The sequence below is a fragment of the Anabrus simplex genome, chromosome 13 (genome assembly GCF_040414725.1).
Source record: "Anabrus simplex isolate iqAnaSimp1 chromosome 13, ASM4041472v1, whole genome shotgun sequence".
NCBI classification, from domain to species: domain Eukaryota; kingdom Metazoa; phylum Arthropoda; class Insecta; order Orthoptera; family Tettigoniidae; genus Anabrus; species Anabrus simplex.
In genome coordinates, this window is record NC_090277.1 from 85,978,013 (window position 1) to 85,998,184 (window position 20,172).

At 39.9% G+C, this 20,172-nt stretch overlaps 2 protein-coding genes across 5 annotated transcripts in view; one reads left to right on the top strand and one right to left on the bottom strand.

Moving 5' to 3' along the window:
* Galt (Galactose-1-phosphate uridylyltransferase) overlaps positions 1 to 3,443 on the top strand; it is a 38,281-nt gene extending 34,838 nt beyond the window's left edge. For all 4 annotated transcript variants that reach the window (XM_067157394.2, XM_068230186.1, XM_068230187.1 and 1 more), the window contains exon 7: positions 2,886 to 3,443. In XM_067157394.2, the coding sequence (XP_067013495.1) occupies positions 2,886 to 3,003 (118 nt within the window). In that variant the 3' untranslated portion in view covers positions 3,004 to 3,443. The remainder of the gene's footprint in view (positions 1 to 2,885) is intronic.
* Uba4 (Ubiquitin-like activating enzyme 4) overlaps positions 1 to 20,172 on the bottom strand; it is a 46,575-nt gene that overhangs the window by 9,229 nt on the left and 17,174 nt on the right. The window contains exons 6-8 of the mRNA XM_067157393.2: positions 16,684 to 16,910; positions 12,599 to 12,839; positions 10,448 to 10,629 (exon numbers count right to left, since the gene is read on the bottom strand). Of these exons, the coding sequence (XP_067013494.2) occupies positions 10,478 to 10,629; positions 12,599 to 12,839; positions 16,684 to 16,910 (620 nt within the window). The 3' untranslated portion in view covers positions 10,448 to 10,477. The remainder of the gene's footprint in view (positions 1 to 10,447; positions 10,630 to 12,598; positions 12,840 to 16,683; positions 16,911 to 20,172) is intronic.

The following is a 20,172-nucleotide window of genomic DNA, read 5'->3' on the forward strand; positions in this document are numbered from 1 at the left end:
GAATACAACTGGGGAGTGCCTTTTACCACCAGGTATGGAGATTAATATGGAATAGAGAAGTACCTAAGAAGGCTAAAGAAGTAATGTTCAAGGGATATGTTTTACCAGTAATGATATATCCTGGACAATGACTTAGAGAGATGAGAGTAGAGTACTGGCAGCTGAAATGAAATTCCTAAGGAGTGGCACAGAAGACAAGGAGGGACAAAGTGAGAAATGAAGACATGCGAAGAGAGCTAAATGTGCAAACACTAAATGACAAGCCGGAACAGAACAGATTGAGGTGGTTTGGAGATGTCAAGTGGATGAAAGAAGAAAGACTGCCAAGACAAGCACTGGAAAGTCAAATGGTGGGGAAGAGAGGACAAGAAGACCATAATTATGATGTATGGACTCTGTGAAGAACAGCATAGGAGAACAGAACTCAGACTGGAACACTGTGTTGGATGAGGAATGGTGGAGAAAAACCATATTTGCCCCCACCCGCTATTGGCGGGAAAACGGGAAATGATGATGATGATGATCTTATCAGCATGTCTTCCTATACTGTCACATTTACATTCCTTTGTCGGACTCATTCTCTTCTTGTCCTGTGTTCCTATTCTTTTACAGCCTTTTGACTACTGTTGCCTCTGTGGCACCCTCTCTAATAGATGCCAGAGAGCTCAGAATGCTTGCGTCCACTTTTAACTAACATTCCTAAATGTCATCATATAACTCCAGCATCATCTGCTGCTTCTACTCTGCAAAATAATATACTGTACAAGCAGACACCCTCTTACCTAACAGATTCTTTGCCAGTTGCTCTCAACCATTCACAACATCCCGACCAGAGCTGCAGCTAACCTAACCGTCAAAGTATCAAATCACAGATCCACCCTCTACAATAATTATTTTGTTGTCGGTACAATTCAAGCATGGAATTGTAAATACATGAATTGTGTTTTTCTGTTTTGTTATTTCATTTTGTGTATCACTTAAGTTTTACTAAATTTGTTTTTATTGATGCATTAGGACAATTTTCTTTATTCTGAGTTATATTGTATATGTTTCTTTTTTCTTTCCTTTAATTATTATTATTACACTGACTGACAGAGCAAATGCAACACCAAGGAGGAGTGGTTCGAAAGGGATGAAAGTTGGGGAAAAAACAGAGTCGGCACGGAAGAATAATTGATGTTTATTTCAAACCGATATGCAGGTTACACAATGCGCACGGCATCGACTCAGTAGGATGTAGGACCACCGCGAGCGGCGATGCACGCAGAAACACGTCGAGGTACAGAGTCAATAAGAGTGCGGATGGTGTCCTGAGGGATGGTTCTCCATTCTCTGTCAACCATTTGCCACTGTTGGTCGTCCGTACGAGGCTGGGGCAGAGTTTGCAAACGGCGTCCAATGAGATCCCACACGTGTTCGATTGGTGAGAGATCCGGAGAGTACGCTGGCCACGGAAGCATCTGTACACCTCGTAGAGTCTGTTGGGAGATGCGAGCAGTGTGTGGGCGGGCATTATCCTGCTGAAACAGAGCATTGGGCAGCCCCTGAAGGTACGGGAGTGCCACCGGCCGCAGCACATGCTGCACGTAGCGGTGGGCATTTAACGTGCCTTGAATACGCACTAGAGGTGACGTGGAATCATACGCAATAGCGCCCCAAACCATGATGCCGCGTTGTCTAGCGGTAGGGCGCTCCACAGTTACTGCCGGATTTGACCTTTCTCCACGCCGATGCCACACTCGTCTGCGGTGACTATCACTGACAGAACAGAAGCGTGACTCATCGGAGAACACGATGTTCCGCCATTCCCTCATCCAAGTCGCTCTAGCCCGGCACCATGCCAGGCGTGCACGCCTATGCTGTGGAGTCAATGGTAGTCTTCTGAGCGGACGCCGGGAGTGCAGGCCTCCTTCAACCAATCGACGGGAAATTGTTCTGGTCGATATTGGAACAGCCGGGGTGTCTTGCAAATGCTGAAGAATGGCGGTTGACGTGGCGTGCGGGGCTGCCACCGCTTGGCGGCGGATGCGCCGATCCTCGCGTGCTGACGTCACTCGGGCTGCGCCTGGACCCCTCGCACGTGCCACATGTCCCTGCGCCAACCATCTTCGCCACAGGCGCTGCACCGTGGACACATCCCTATGGGTATCGGCTGCGATTTTTAACATCAATAATTTCAATACGGAACAATGAAATTTTTATCTTTAAATCAACCTGCCCTTCTCAGCCCGATCACCATACCCCTCGTAAAGTCGTCTGTCTGCTGGAAATGCCTCCGTTGACGGCGGCCTGGCATTCTTAGCTATACACGTGTCCTGTGGCACACGACAACACGTTCTACAATGACTGTCGGCTGAGAAATCACGGTACGAAGTGGGCCATTCGCCAACGCCGTGTCCCATTTATCGTTCGCTACGTGCGCAGCACAGCGGCGCATTTCACATCATGAGCATACCTCAGTGACGTCAGTCTACCCTGCAATTGGCATAAAGTTCTGACCACTCCTTCTTGGTGTTGCATTTGCTCTGTCAGTCAGTGTATTATTATTATTATTATTATTATTATTATTATTATTCCCTTTTCCTGTTTCACACTTCCTGCATAGAGACTGAAGATCTATGAAGGTGGTCCCTCAATCACTGTTGATGCTTACCCTCCTAGGAAGATACAAAGTAGAAATAAGCTTTTCAGGAGCTGTGACTCTTCAACTCCCCTGTGGGTGGAGTGAAAGGGTGCATTTTCTGTACACCTGCTTGTCGTAAAAAGTTACTAAGAGGGGAACAAGCAACAAGTCTGTACTCGCTTTCTCATCTTCTAAACCCACAAAAACATATCCATGATCTATGCTTTTCTCTGATATATTTCTATTTGTGTTTTCTTTCCAGATATGAAATGCTTGCACAGAGCCAGCGCGACCTGACAGCAGAGCAGGCAGCGGAGAAGTTGCGCAGCTTACCTGATGTGCACTACAAATCTGACCAACTGAAGAAGTGTTCCTGTTAAATCAAATTGGGATCCTACTGTATAGCTATAAGATGCTTGACCATTTTTGTAGAGGGCCATTCTTAGTTGAAGCAGAGGTTCTCTTAGTGGGTGGTCTGGAACTGAGTAATGAATACGTATTCCAGTCAGGAAGCTGACTTAAGGATACCTGTAAGACCCATTTGGAGGTTCATATCTGAGGAACAATTTGTTACAAGACTACCAACAACTAGGGAAAAATACATGCATAATATCAACTATTAATCTTCCTTAGTTCATTATCAGGGGTATAAGAAACAACAAATCACATTTAAAATTTCTTCCAAACTTGACGCACAGTTTTTACGAAGAATATTTCTTGAAGTCATAATTCTTGTTGTGCAAATTAGTACCTACAGTAAAGACTTATAATGTATGAAAAAAGTATTTTATCCCATTAAAAATAAAATGTTTTTTCCCCACCTATGTTTTAGTGTTTATTAGTGCCATGCTTCTTATATTTTAGAGCAAAATAGGCTTTTCTGCATGCCTTCCTTACATTTTTTTAGGCAATTAAATAAGTATACCCAGTTTGATTCTTGTAACTCTTAATGAAGATCTACTTTCATATACCTGGGGAGCTCTATAACATTGGATGGCAGAAGTACAGTTGACATTAACCCAATAGTTCCCATTTGGAAATATTTTTTTTAATACAGAAAATTTGAAGTGTGCGACTTCGACTATGATTCTCTCAAACGGAGAGAAAGGTTGTGGTCAACTGGTGGTATGATTATTCCCGCTTTCCTGACAACCGGAAGTAGTGAAATGTAACCTCAAATGTTGATAATTTTTCTCTGCTATGTCGTTCTGCCATATTTTCAAGTTAAAGTCAAAATAATTACATTGTATATAGTTGATATTGTGGTAGTTTAGTCCTATGTAGTCTTCTTTATAAATAGAATTAAACTTAAGTGCCACAAGAGTGTTCATGGATAAAAATAGCTAAATTTTTATTGTTTCCAATTGGGAACAATGGGAACAAAGAATATCAAATCTGCCAATATTGCGAGTGGCATTAGGTAGTTACTTTAATCAAAGAAGTCAGGACAACAGTCATTATTTTTGATGGCATTCCTTCATATGAGCTTGGAGCTTCCACGGCTCACGCGGCAGCGTACCGGCCTCTCACCTCTGGGTTCCGTGGTTCAAGTCCCGGTCACTCTGTGTGAGATTTGTGCTGGACAAAGTAGAGGCGGGACAGGTTTTTGTCTGGGTACTCCAGTTTTACCTGTTATCTTTCATTCCAGCAACTCTCTCCAATTTCATTTCATCTATCAGTCATTAATCATTGCCCCAGAAGAATGTGACAGGCTTCAGCAGCCAGCACAATTCCTACCCTTGCCGCTAGATGGGGGCCTTCATTCATTTCATTCCTGACCTGGTCGAATGACTGGAAACAGGCTGTGGATTTTCATTTTCCTTAATATGAGCACTGACTGATGTGAGGACACTACCATAGTGAGTAGTGATCATCATCATCATCATCATCATCATCATCATTGTTATACAAATACCAGGTGGTTTGTCTAGCGACAAAGTATGATAGTGTACCCAACTAATCAAGCCAAGAGATACAGCCACAGACAGAAGCAGCATATTTAAGTTGAACAGCCTCGCCTAATAAACAAGTACAATAAGCACATGGGTGGCGTGGACTTGGTTGTTAGGTTCGTATCTCTATACAACGCAGTAATTACTTCCCATAAATGGTACTGACCTATTCTCATGAACATGGTCAATATTTTGAGAGTTCGAGAATCTGGACCACTCTTGAATCTGACATGAAGATGGATTAGCTTCAATTCACAAGACACGTTGTTAATGGCACGTTCATTTACAGTCAAATTGGCCCAAAATCTGGGCCCAGTGGTTCCCTTTCCTTCGTTCCCAAGAAAGGGCGTGGACATCATTTGAACTAAGCAGGACATCAGGAACGATGGAAACTATGCAAGGGGAACACCATAATGTAGTATGTCCATATGTATTCATTGTTCACCAAAGTACCACAAGTGGCTTGTAAGAACATACTGTACATGTGCTTTGTCCCATTGTTCCCATTCGGGAACATATTGTTTCTATGGTTGTAAATTTCTTCTTTTTCTGAAAACTGATCATGTACCTTAATTAAGATATAAATGCATGGGAAAATAAATATTTTTCATAATATTAAGTTTTTTTCATAGGTTGGGAACTAACGGGTTAAGTGCAGGCCAAGAAAGCATTATTTAAGAAGACAAGTTTTGTTCGGAGTTTAGCCCCTTACGCCTCTGAAACTTGGACAATAAGAACTACAGAAAATAAAAATCTAGAGTCTTGTAAGATGTGGTGCTGGAGGAGGTTATTGAACCCTTATGATGCAATTATGAGGCACAAAATTAATATTTTCAAATCAGGTCTTTAATGTGATATCCATGTTCCAGCAGGAAATAGGAACTCACAAGAGTAAATAATGCCCTTTATAGGACATTAACAATGCTTATTGCTGCCTATAGGTGGGACTGTGAATTGTAATTTATTATGTATAGAGCAACAATTTCTAAAGGACAATGGCCTCGGGCTCTGTTATATTATTATTATTATTATTATTATTATTATTATTATTATTATTATTATATACATAATACAGTCAGTATTTTACATACACTTAGACCCAAGTACAAATGTGGCCCGGTTGCCTTTTGCAATTTGGACTTCATCTTAACACTGTGAAAACAGAGTGTTTGGCAACAAGTCCGACTGATGGTTCCATCCAAGTTAGAGGTGTTAGATGTCCACAAAGCTAACTTGTTCAGATACCCGAGATATTACCTGCAGAACGAGGGTGGAAACAACAGTGATGTTAGAGCGCGAGTCAGAGCAACATGGTCAAAGTGGAGGGAAGTTACAGGTACTTCATGTGACCACAGAATGCCAGTCCACCTGAAGTCAAATATCTACCGAACCGTTGTACGCCTAGTGGCGTTATATGGCATGGAGTGCTGGCCCGCAACCAAAACTAATGAAAATTGATTTCATGCACGGAAATGCACATGGTTCGCAGGACAATGGGTATCTCCCTCCAGGATCACGGTGGTGGTGGTGGTGGTGGTGGTGGTGGTGGTGGTGGTGGTGGTGGTGGTGGTGGTGGTGGTGGTGATAATTGTTTTAAGAGGAAGAAGAGGAATCTTCTATGTAACGCTAATTAGAGAGAAAAAATGGAAGGGATTCGACACTTTGAAAATGAAGATAGAGGCAAAGAAAACAAGGGCCACAAAGGGCAAGAAATTGAAAGACTCCCTAGACCTCGCAAAACCTAATACCGCCGGGGTAGGAAAAGAAGTGTTGACCAAGAGAGATCGGATAGGAGAGATGAAAGTGAGGAGCCTGGCACAAGTAAGTGGAAGCAATGCCAAGACTCAGCTACATGCCCTACTATCACCAAATTATGCTCCAATGTTGAGAGCTCCTGGGCCCTTTTTAGTCACCTCTTACGAAAGGCAGGGGATACCGTGGGTGTTATTCTGCCTCCCCCACCCACAGGTGGTTCCAGGATCACATCCCAAACAACACTTTCAGGCAGCAGTTTGGTATCGCCCCCATTCAAGATAAAATGTGAGTACGGTGACTGATGTTTTGGCCACATCTTACGGGCAGCACGTAGAACATTTGCCAATGCATCATATCACCTTGCCGACAATGGCCATGTGGCAGACCTAAGCAACGATGGCAGGACTTTTTCAAAAAGGATCTGATAATCTGCAGCATTCATCCACATGATGCCCAGAACTGAGTGAAGTGGTGATCGAATATTCAAAAAAGTGGAACCTGCTCCTTCTGGACAACACTAAGATGATGAATGAATAGATCTAAGTCAGCAGTGGCAGCTGATGCTCCATCTGAGTATTCATCTCTCTCCTGTGATTCTTCCAATATTTGAATTCATGGATGCAGATGGCCTCAATGGCTAAGGCAGACATGCCAACTCTCCCGTTTGCAAGAGATTCCCTATTTTTGGTCCTTCCTCCCTCTCTCCTGATCACAGACTTATTTCCTGATTTTGAGAACAGATTTATATTCCTGTATTTTTTGAAAATCCCAGGCTTTTCCACGTTCTTTAAAGGTTTTTCCCTTGTTCTCTAAGTAGCTGGAAAGAATTCATGTTCAGTTGCCACTGGCAAGACCGAAGCAATCAGCTGGTGGTGTTCTTAAATATGACGGAATGCATTTTATTTTATCATTTCCACATAGCAATGCCGACTGTGAGACAATATTTTAGCATATTTACAAGGACAAAAACTCAATTCAGATCAAATATTCCCGAAAAAGAATTTGGGAAAAAAAATATCTTAAAACCCATTCAGCAAGGCCAAGGCCTGGAGCATAAATCTAGTTCAGGAATGTATGGGGAGGCCTAAGGCAGTTACAATGAAGAGTCATGTGTTCTAAAGCTCAGATACATGCAGTATTTCAGTATTTATAAATGAATGAATTGATTAATAAGAGAAATTACATAATTGATTTGTATAATGTGTTGATATTCTTCAAAGTTATGTCATAAATGATGTGTCGTAACATGTTGGGATATGATATAGATGTTGATTCCCATAGGGAAATTTATAATGTCCAATAACGGACCAACTATATTGGTGTTATGTCGGGATATGCCGTAAAATAATCTCCTGGTTTTTTACTTTGAAAGTTGGCACGTCTGCTGAGGAGAACAATTCTGGCATGAAACATACGACCACATTGGCTGCACTTTACAGAGGGTGGAGGTCATGGCTGAGCCTGGCATTGTTTATGCCTCTGACTTTTCGTGCTTCCTGTCTAGGATGTTCACGCTCAAATTGTGCAACAGCATCTAACAGACCTAAGTACATGAAGACCCACTACAAAACACATTCACATGCATTGGCTTTGGTATTACCGAAAATTTCTTAATGACCTTCCAGTTTCCGAGCCCTGCGTCCCACGTGTAGTGTGAACTAAGAGGCGTCCAGTACACAACCAGGAGTGAAAATGAGCTAGAAAACAAGTTTTACGGCATCCTTCAAGTTGAATGTGTCAGAATATGCTGCAGAAAAGGAGTGAGAGCAGCGAGACATCAGTACGAAGTGCAGCCGTGTACGATTCGTTATTGGCGTAACGAGAGAGACTAAAATAGGAAGAAATGAATTTTTATTAGTTATATTAAATACTTTTTAAAAGTCAGTTGGTATTAGAACAAAAAATATTTTGTATTTCAGACAGTTGCTGTATAACAATATTGAAATGCTGCGCAGCCTTGAACTCCATGAGGCACTTAGTCATGTGACCAGTCAGCTGTGATAATGCAGGAGGAGACTGATACAAAACTGTTTAAATGTACTAAAATAACTTCTTGTGTAAAACTATTTTGTGTATTGCTCTAAAGACTCTAAATAAATATGGTATTACAGTAAAGGAAATATGCAGGCTTAATAGCCAATCAAACTCATTTATGTGGTGGTGGTGGTGGTGATTATTATTTTAAGAGGAAGTACAACTAGGCAACAATGCTCTAACACTAATCAGAGGGAAAAAATGGAAGGGACCTGACACTTCAAAAAATGAAGATATCAGCCAAAGAAAGACAAGGGCCACAAATGGCATGAAAATGAAAGACTCCCTAGCCCTCGCAAGCCTAATAGTGTCGGGGTCGGAAAATAACAAGAGTTGACCAAGAGAGGTCGGATAGGATAGATGAAAGTGAGGATCCTAGCACAAGTAAGTGGAAACAATGATTCAAGGAGTAAATTGTAGTAAACTATTAAGTATTTCCTTAGATTTGGACTAAAGTTGAATATCACAGTGTAAGGAAAAAAAATTGCTGCTGCATAAGGGTGAAGGTTCAATGGATATAGAGAGTGACTAACAAAGATGTACTAACTCGAGTAGGTGAAAGGAGGAATCTGCTGAAAAGAAGAAAAGATATGATAGGTCACCTACTGCGTCATTCAAGATGGTTCACGACTTTGCTCGAGCAAAAAAATAGGACATATGCGAGAGAGAGAGAGAGAGAGAGAGAGAGAGAGATCAAGGCAGTAGGAGAACACTGTAAAGCGAAGAGACTGGCCATAGAGGGAAGGAATCTACAAGTCCACCAACCTCTGGGTTGAGGAAATGAAGAAAGATAAAAAAAATTGATGTCACTTACAGAAATGTAATGTTAACTGACAGCTGAGAGGTAGTGGCAGTGGTGCCATCGAGGCTATTGTGCATGTCTGAGTTAAACTTCAAAGAGGCTACTGCACATGTATGCACAAAACTTTAAATTGGCAACTGCGTGGTACACTAAATTAGGCTACTGCTCAGTCTATTCAGAACACTAAATTCAGCTACCGTGCAGCCAGCTTAGAATGCTACCACACATAATGCTAAACTGGTTTAATGTGTAAGTCTGTACAGAATGCTAAACCAGGCAACTCCACATGTCTGTGTGGAATGGTAAATTGGGCAACTGGGCATGTCTGTGAAGAACACTAAATTAGTCAACTGTGCCACCTGATTAGAACATTCGATTGGGCTGCTGTAGAGCCTGTGCAGAATGCTAAACATCTACTGCAGATGTCTGTGCAGAACACTTAATTGGATTACTGCACAGCCTGGACAAAATGTTAAACTGGGATACTGTGCAGCCTGTTCAGAATGCTAAAGTGGGCTACTGCGCAAAACGTTAAGTTCATTTACATCACGCCTTGTGTGAAACGCTAAATTCGTCAACTGACCAGCCTAATTACAATGCTAAGTTGGGTTACTGCACAGAATGCTTAACTTACGTGCCTTTGGAGTATGATAAATTAGACTACTACACAGATGCTATTCTACGCTACTGTGCAGCATGCAGTTTAGGATACCATGCAGCCTGCACAGAACATTATTTCAGGTTGCTGCACAGGATTCTGTTTTGGGGAACTGCACGGTGTGCAGAAAATGCTATTTGTGGCTAAGACTCTATACGACTCTTGTTCTGTCGACAGCCTTATGTTCATGTGAAGCCTGGAAGATGTCAGTAAAATTAACACATGGACTCACTTTTCATCAACAGTGTCTAAGGTGGTACTTTGAAATAAGCTACTGTGACCATGTTCTTAATGAGGAAGTTTTACGAAGAAGTGGTCTTGTTATGACTGTTACAATTTGTGGGGCATGTTTTGCGGATGGGCGATGCAAAAGTCTCGAAGTCAACACTGGTGTGAATACCACCTGACAGATGTAGGAAAAGAGCATGGTCACATAATACCTGTCACCAAACGTTCCAAAAAGATCTTGAATTGATGGATGTTGGCTCAGATCAAGTCGAAGGTCTGGCAGCTGACAGGATTCGCTGGAAGAATATTGTTGCCTGACATGCTACAAGGCATGGGGGAAACTAAGTCATCTAATATCAAAACTAACAAAACCTGTAACATTTCTAAAGCCTCACCTTCCACTACTTTATTTCACCACTTGTTTGTTAATAAACAGGAAATGTTTGATCAACCGTTTCAGCCCAGCTGTGTAAGCCACCTTTAATGTCTTTTACTTGTACTCCAGTATCACTCAAATGCTCCATCAGTTTCACTGCTGCCTTCTGGGAATCATTGCCTCGACGACAAATAGTATAAACTGAAAGAAAAAAGAAGAAAAGTAGCATCAATAATTATTTTAATATTTCATTAACTTCAACCAATGAACACACTGTTCTTCTCTGCTTTGTCCTGCACAACTTTCACTGAGATTTCATCGTAATATGTAGGGGATGAAAGGTTCCTAGTGAACTATATGTGCAATAGGTTATTGCCAATTACTCAGTTTCACTATAAAAACAAAATGAAAACCATTGATGATTATACATCATAAACAGACAAGAACTGAAGCTGGGTAAGAAGAAAATGGAGAACTAGAATTACGTATGTAGAGAAGAATATGATTAACAAACACACAGCAGAACAGGAACAAATTAGTGACATAATAATAATAATAATAATAATAATAAAAGAAAATCATGGACACAATGCGCAAATGCAGGGCTCGCTTCTGCGGTCACTTACGACGCATGGTCGATTCTTGATGGACAAAGCGCATTTTTAACCATTTTGACTCAAAACCAAAAACAACAATTTCCTGAACAAGTAACGTGACTTCTGGGACTTCCGAGATGAGAAATGGACAACTAATGCATAGTGGTTGGATGAATGCCGTGCTCGACACAGCAAACTAATGAAAACCTACTGGATCAATCGAAAATTGAACAAACACCAGAATATATAATGAAACTTATCGTGGTCCCTAGTTGGCTGACTGGCAAATAATCTATAAATTAAAAATGTTTACTAAAAACAGCTTTGTCCAGTCCGTCCATTCTACTGGACCGATTTGCTCCATTTTTGTTTTATTCTCTCCGGAATTACCTGCTGGTGAATCATCAGGCATTCATACATCAACTTTGAGTAACCCTAAAATCAAATCATTAATTGATCCCTCCAATAATTGCAGGCGAAGGCTTACCCTAGCCCGCAATACATTCTGTATCTAGCGGGTTGTCCACATATAAGGTGAGCAATATCGTTTTTTCTTTTTTTAACAACTTGATTTACGTTGCACCGACACAGAGAGGTCTTATGGGGATGATGGAACAGAAAAGGCCTAGGAGTGGGAAGGGAACGGCTGTGGCCTTAATTAAGGTACAGCCCCTGCATTTGCCTGGCGTGAAAGTGGGAAAACATGGAAAACCATCCTCAGGGTTGTCGACAGTGGCGGTTCGAACCCACTATCTCCTGGATCCAAGCTCACAGCTGCGCGCCCCTAACTGCATGGCCATCTCACCTGGTAGCAATATCTTTATTTAAAGATACTAATGAAGTTAAACAATTAAAAAACGACAGTGACTACAGGCAAACATTCAACCAAACTTGGTTACCATATGACTTAATACTATCTGGAGAGAAATACCGTGAGAGTAAGACATACCAAGCACCCCCAGTAAATAAATAAAACAATAATAATTGTTTTATGTATTATTGTTTTATATCCTATTACAAGTAACAACCCAAATCATGGATAGACAGATAGGAATATGAGAAAGAACACATAATAATATAAACATAATGACTAGTCAGAGGGAAAAATAGAAAGAAAACTCAAAATGATAAGGACAATCTCCACATCTTTAAACAATGCCATACTTGTTGGTGGACTCTCTCCTCATCAGTTCCTGTCAAAGTATGAAGGTGTGGAGACTGTCCTTGCCTTTTGTTTTCATGTTTGTTCTTGTCCCCACTTTCTGTTTCTTCTTCTACTGACTTGCCATTGTGTTTAACCTGTTGTATGTCCCTTTTCATTTTCCTGTCTCTCTAGCCTACATTGTTTGTTCCTTTTTGTTACTCTCTGATGAAGTGTATTATCCATCATGTCCTTGCTCCTTCTTTCACAGAGAGTGATATAATTTTCTACTAATACTTTAAAACTAGTCTGATTACTTCTATGTTAGGTCTAAAGTAGTGCCAAGAAGTGTATCAGAAAACAGGGTATTACATCTATCCAAACAATATCAACATTGATGGACTTTGGAAATGAAAGTTAGGAGGGTATTTACCTGGAAAATCAGACTCCTTCATATTCCTTCTCTCCTTGATAACTTCCTTCAACTTCTGCACACATTCTTCTTTAGCCAGACTGGCCAAGGGAATGTTCAAAGAACCATCTAAATGACATATCTCAAATTCCATTGGAGATCTCACGTCAATAAGGATGTGTGGAATGTCGTTGTTGTTGATGTCTTTGTAGTCGGAAGCTGAAATTCTCTGTGAAGCATCGAGTAATTGAACACTGTGATCCTGAAAAAATAAAGAAAACTACAATAATATTTTATAATAATAATAATAATAATAATAATAATAATAATAATAATAATAATAATAATAATAATAATAATAATAATAATAATAATAATAATAATTGCAATAGTTAATAAGAAGAATAAGACACTGAAAATCTCCAAATTTCCTTAAAAACACTTGAGGTAGTAATGCCTGTCATAACTCTACAGTACTGTTGATACCAAGTAAGGAAAAATCAAACGTATTCATTTGAAGTATCTTGGCGGGGTATGTGTCAGAGAAAGAAGCCCTAAAATACTGGGCCAGATGCACTGAAACAGCTTTCCACCTCCGTAAACTCACTTGTGAGGAAAGATGTGTGCACATCCATTTTAAAGAGCTCTAGAAGCCGAGGTGGTAGAAGAAGATGAGACGAAGTTGACGTCATACCTAAGGCAATGCTGCCATCTGTAGAACAAAATATCTCACTGGAGAGACTTCACATTTCTGCCTAGCAATGAAAACAAATTTGAAACTAAGAAAAATAGCTGTAGGGAAACAATTAAAGCAAACATCATAATGACTGTTTGTTTTGGGCAAAATCATGACCTAATAACAAAAAATGTAAATACCTTACGTATCAAAACTTTATTCGCTAGCATCTGTTTAAGAGTCACCTGAAGCCAAATCATCTTCAGGGTCGAAGTCATCATTCATATTGACAATCATGTCATAATCTGCTACTTCCATGATACAATTCTTTCTCCAATATTCCTATTCCTGCACATGCCTGCAGTAGCATTCCTAGTAAGATGCAGTAACCTCAGAGAACAGACTGGTAGTCTTTACCGTATGTTAATGAAACAACATGTCTCCTGCCACATTATGTTCTCATGATACCCTTTTCAGTCTTGACATCATCAGTTCTAGGGGGTTGAGATCACAGTTGTACGGTAGTGGATGAGAACTGAGCATTATTTTTTAGCTGCCAATACATCTATCATGAACATTTTTTCAGAAGGTTTGCTGGTGGATATTAAGCTGTACGCAACAGGTTTCCTCACAATATAACACCCTATTCCACGTCTTTATAGCTGGTGGGATATGTCACGTTTATTATCGTATCTGGTAGGAATCTTTTCAACCTGTCTACAATGATAGAAAGAGTTGTCCAACACGATGACTGATGCCGAAAGCAGATGAGGTAACACTTACCAGCTGAACTGGAAATGAAAATTCTCAGCCTGTTTCTAGTCATTCGACCGGGTCAGGAATGGAATGAATGAAGCCCCCATCTAGCAGAGAGGATAGGAATTGTGCCAGCTACCGAAGCCTGTCGCATTCCTCTGGGGCAATGATTAATGACTGAAAGATGAAATGATATCGGAGAGTGTCGCTGGAATGAAAGATGACAAGCAAAACTGGAGTACCCACAGAAAAACCTGTTTTGCCTCCGCTTTGTCCAGCACAAATATCACACAGAGTGATTGGGATTTAAACCACGGAACCCAGAGGTGAGAGGCCGGCGCACTGCCGCCTGAGCCACGGAGGCTCTTACCAGCTGAACTGTCTCTGAAAATTTGGATACAACAGTTGCCCTGTGATGTGCCAGCATAAAACATTAGTTGGAAATCCTGAATAAAACCTACTGTAATAGCAACAGTGGAAATAATGCCTCCTAGATTCACTTCCCAAAGCAGCGACTCGCATACCATCTCTTTGTCAGCATTTCCCTAGTCAAATTATTAACAATCCATGATTCATTCTAAATAAAAATAAGAATAAAACTTTTTTGCCCTTTTCCCTGAAATGTTAAAAAAAAAAAATGTACCATGCACACAGGTCAACAATATCACAGCATTCTCATGTTGTCCTGAACTCTTTTCTACAGAACACCCACAGTTTTTAGAAGTTTAGAAAAATAAGTGGTCCTCATTTCCAGAATATTTTGTCTCATAAAATAGGGATGAGTTTGTGGCTTGAGGGGATGATATTCTTGTATATGTAAAATTCCATGATTATCACGAAAAACATGTTTATGAAAGTATTCCGCCTGACCTAAAAGAAAACAAAAAGAACATTATAATAACACTATCGTTCCCATTATTGGAATATTAAATCATGCATTACAGCAAAATAACAATACAGTTTCTTCTCAGGTGTTTAGCAAAATTATCTGAATGTGAGACAAAACTAAAACTCATATTCTTAAGAGTTGTGATACTTGCACCCAAGTAAACTCCGGCTCTTCTTAGGGACTAAAATAAACTCGTGTCCTCGCCCTGAAGTACATAGTACAGCTATTTTCAGACACACCTCCAGTGGAGGTGAGCTGCATATACCATTTCAACCACATACCAGCCCTCCTGCCATTCTTAAATTTCTGGCAGTACTGGGAATCGAACCCGGGCCCCCGAGGACTGCAGCTAATAACACTAACCGTTACGCTACGGAGGTGGGCTTCTTAGTGACTGATTAAGGGTGCAAGTTCCCTATAGGAATTGAAATCTATATCACCTTCTCCCTCTCACAGCATGCCTAGGTATTTGAATATTTCATGATCCTTTTGGGCTAAACTGAGTGGAGTATATTATAAAAAATATAATATATACTCCACATGGTTTAGCCCAAAAAGAATATGAGTGTAATTTAATACTGTGAGAGCTTCAGTTATAATATTTGAATACCTGTACACATTGGATTTTTTCAAGCTTTAATGTGGCAGCCACTATCTTTCCTACTCATTTTCAGTGAAACAGTTTTTGTTGTGCTCTTTCATCTGATACCAGTGGCACCCCTGCCCCCAAACTTTATGGATAAAACACTACATTTTTGTTCCCTTTTAGCCGCCTGAAACTAGGACATATAGGAATTATTTTTAAAAAAAGCAATCTGTACAAGCCCTGTTACCTTATCAGCTAATTTGTTCCTTTATATTCTTTAATTATTAACCAACCCAGGTACTTTTTGTTGTTTGTACTTTCTTTTTCCCCCCCTCCTATTTCTAATTCCCAATCGCCACTACTGTCTGATATTGTTTGAACTTGGCTACCCATTCATCCAATCTAGTTTGTACTTCTACCTCTGTGTCTCCCTAGATCACTACATCGTCAGCAAACACCAATGTTTGTAGTTCTCCAACTTGTTCTCTTTTCAGGTTTTTAAGAATACTGTCCCTGACAGTAACGAATAGCAATCGTGGGAACGCGCTTCCTTGTTTGACACCCTGTGTGGTATGTATAGACAAGAAATGTGTTTTTTCAACCAATCAATACACGATTTATTGTAAATAGATTACACTAGTACTAGTTTCGGCCCTTAATGGCCATCATCAGCTAGTACATGATTAGTTTCCAGCCATTAGATAAATTCACAAGTTGTTATTGTGTTAGACATCCGGATGTCTAATGGGGGATGGAAATGTAATATACAGTAGCATGAAGTTAAAATATCTGTAGTCAAAGGTAAAAAGTTACAATGAGTTAGAACATGAGTATACAGAACACATTAAAACATATGGCCACAATATAAAACACTTAAAAAGTTTTAACACATTAAAATGCTTATTAAAAGTTCATGTTGCTTAGATTCCATTCTTCTATCTTCTGTGTATTGATCGTGTATTGTGTATTGATTGGTGGAAAAACACATTTCTTGTCTATACATTGAATCTATCAATACGGAAGATGAAATTTATAAACAATAAAACCCTGTGTGGTATTTAAACCATTCTGAATGGCCACCTCCCACACAGTTGTGGTGCAGCCTATGAGGTATTCAGCCACTCCCAGATCTCTGAAACACTTCCATATGACTGGTTGAGCATAAAATACATAGGTTATTTATTATTCCGGCCACTTACCTTATCGTTTGCCCTGGCTCCGCAGAATTGTTCGTAATCTATGAGCGCTGAGACTGTAGGATTCTCCCCACACACGCTACAGTTGGGATCCCTTGCTCTCAGCCGGACAGTTCGGAATTTCAGGTCACTGCCGTCAAAGAGCAACAAGCTGCCGGACAGAATACCAGGACATTTCAAGACGATGTTAATAACTTGCAAGGCTTGGAGTGTACCGATTACACCTGGAACTGAACAGCAAACACAGGTGTAACACACAGAATAACAATAAAAAGAGGAAAGATGTGGAACAACAATACAGTCAAAATTGGTTATAAACAACTCCAAAGGGATTGTCAATTTGTTGCTAAAAATGTCATATCTGTAAGTTTTAGGCTGCACGCCTACATGGTTAATTAACAGAATAAAGTTACAAATATTATATGTGTGGGGTGGGACTGAGAAGAACTTTTCTCCTAACGTTTACACAGTACGTATAGCAATAATATGTCAGCAAAATATAAAATAATAAGTGAGGGAAGAAGTAGCGACTATGTAAGTCGATCAATAATGTTGCAAACGGTCTTGGCTAATAAATGAGATCTTCTCTCTGTCCTTCCAAATTATATAAATCGTTAAGTATGATACAGTCAGTTCTTCGCGATGTTGACGTTTGTTCCCCATTTTCTAATCGCCATATTATGTGTGATTTTTCTTCAATAATAAACACTTTCCTTTTCTTTTGTGACATCTTCACAGCGATGCTTGCCTTGACTATTAAACAAGCAGACTGATTTGAAATCTACCGAAAACAAGAGTTTGAAAATACATTGTTGTCAACAAACTCCAAATACGTAACAAACAAAAATCAACATTGGACATTACAGTTGATACATTTCTCTGAAAATATGATAAAAATATGCCATTTTATACGATATGTCATAATAAGCAATTTTTATATAAGATTTAGACGAGACCGTTAAATTTGGCCATTATGTCCAATACGTCATTAAAAGTGATGGTACCGGGCGAGTTGGCCGTGCGGTTAGGAGCGCGCAGCTGTGAGCACGCATCCGGGAGATAGTGGGTTCGAACCCCACTGTCGGCAGCCTATAAATGGTTTTCAGTGGTTTCCCATTTTCACACCAGGCAAATGCTGGGGCTGTACCTTAATTAAAGCCACGACCACTTCCTTCTCATTCCTAGGCCTTTCCTGTCCCATCATCGCCATAAGACCTATCTGCGTCGGTGCGACAAAGCAAGTAGCCAAAAAAAAAGTGATGTTGCAATAAATGGAATAATAATAATAATAATAATAATAATAATAATAATAATAATAATAATAATAATAATAATAATAATAATAATAATAATAATAATCTTCTTTCTTTCTTAATTAATCTGTTTACCCTCCAGTGTTGGTTTTTTCCTTGGACTCAGCAAGGGATCCCACCTTTACCACCTCAAGGGTAGTGTCCTAGAGCATGAGACTTTGGGTTGGGGTATACAACTGTGGAGGAGCAGTACCTCGCCCAGGTGACTTCACCTGCTATGCTGAACAGGGGCCTTGTGGAGGGATGGGAAGATTGGAAGGGATAGAAAAGGAAGAGGGAAGGAAGCGGCCGTGGCCTTAAGTTAGGTACCATCCCGGCATTTGCCTAGAGAAGAAGTGGGAAATCATGGCAACCACTTCGAGGATGGCTGAGGTGGGAATCGAAGCCCCCTTTCCCTCACTCTACTCAGTTGACATCCAGAAGCTAAGTGGAGCCTGTTCCAGCCCTCGCACCACTTTTCAACTTTCATGGCAGAGCCAGAAATCGAATCCAAGCCTCCGGCGGGGGCAGCTAATCACACTAACTACTACGCCACAGAGGCAGATGATGATGATAATAATAATAACAATAATAATAACAACAACAACAACATTGATTCAACATCGACTGCCTTGCTTTTGTAGGTGATGTAATCCAAATGGCAGATTACCTCAACATCACCCATCTCCAGAGTGAAACATTACAAGAAGTTCTTGAAGCTGTCGGTCTCCAGATTTCCTTTGTAAAAATGAAGTAATGTGTGACCACCATAATTTCACCAGATTCTTCAATGTCAAATATGAAAAACTCAACTGTTGCCTGAAGTATCTTCAAGAGTTTGTTAAGTAGGAAGCCATACTCTTCAATGTCACTCAGTTAATGTAACTTTAAAGATTTTGGTCTGTTGAACACTAATTATAACACCATAACATACCTGTAAATTGTATACACTATTTAAAAAAAAAAAGAATGGCTTATTAAAATTTATATTTTCACGGACTGTAATTGTAGGCATAATAATAAGCTTGAGGGATTTTGCTGTGTCAGAAAACAAGGTGAAATTCGTTACATTTCACAGAGAACTTTGGTCCATATCTTCAGAAGAAAATCTCGTCTGTTCACGAGCAAGACTACTCTAATCATGAAGGTGAGTGATCTGGTCATCTGGTCGTTTGGAGAGTAAAACACCGAAATGAAATAACAATAGTGAAAGGACAGGGAAATAAACCTCCTATGTAAATTCTTAATGGCTGGCAACCACTCATTACTTAATTGACAGCCAGTGTCCCTGTTGAAATTATTAAATTTTTTTCGTATATTCACAGCTTATTGTAGACAAATGAGGTAATCCACCTAATCAATACAATATAAAATTAGTACTTCAATTTATTTTAATCATGGTACTATGCAACCTGTCCGACTCGTTGGCTGAATGGTCAGCGTACTGGCCTTCGGTTCAGAGGGTCCCGGGTTCGATTCCCGGCCGGGTCGGGGATTTTAATCGCTTATGATTAATTCTTCTGGCTCGGGGACTGGGTGTATATGTCCGTCCCAACACTCTCCTCATCATATTCAGACAACAAACTACACTACCAACCACCACAGAAACACGCAATAGTGCTTACATCCCTCCATAGAGGGTTGGCGTCAGGAAGGGCATCCGGCCGTAAAACAGGGCCAAATCCACATGTGCGACGCAGTTCGCACCCGCGACCCCACAGGTGTGGGAAAAAGCGGCAGGAAAAGAAGAAGAATGGTACTATGCAACCTATTTAACTTTCTTTCATAACATAATCAAGTAAGATCTAATTTAACATCAATCTACTGTATTCTATCTTAATTTTTCACCAATTATATACAAGTGTCCAATTTAAAAAAAAAAAAAAAATCTTCAAGACAGTGATATATATTTATTGAAATACAGTATACCAACAGATTAAGAATTTTCAAGACAATGACTTATTTTAGTGGATACTGAATATTGGATCAGAACTATTTTCAAGTATTATGCTATCTATTTTTGTTATATGTATGGCCAATAATTTTTTTAATATTTTAATATCTTATGGCTAACGGTGGCCTAATATCAGTAGGCCAAAACTAGTACAACTGATAAAATAAATTGAAGTACTAATTTTATATTGTGTTGATTAGATGGATTACCTCATTTGTCTACAATAATTAAACTGTCATCAATACG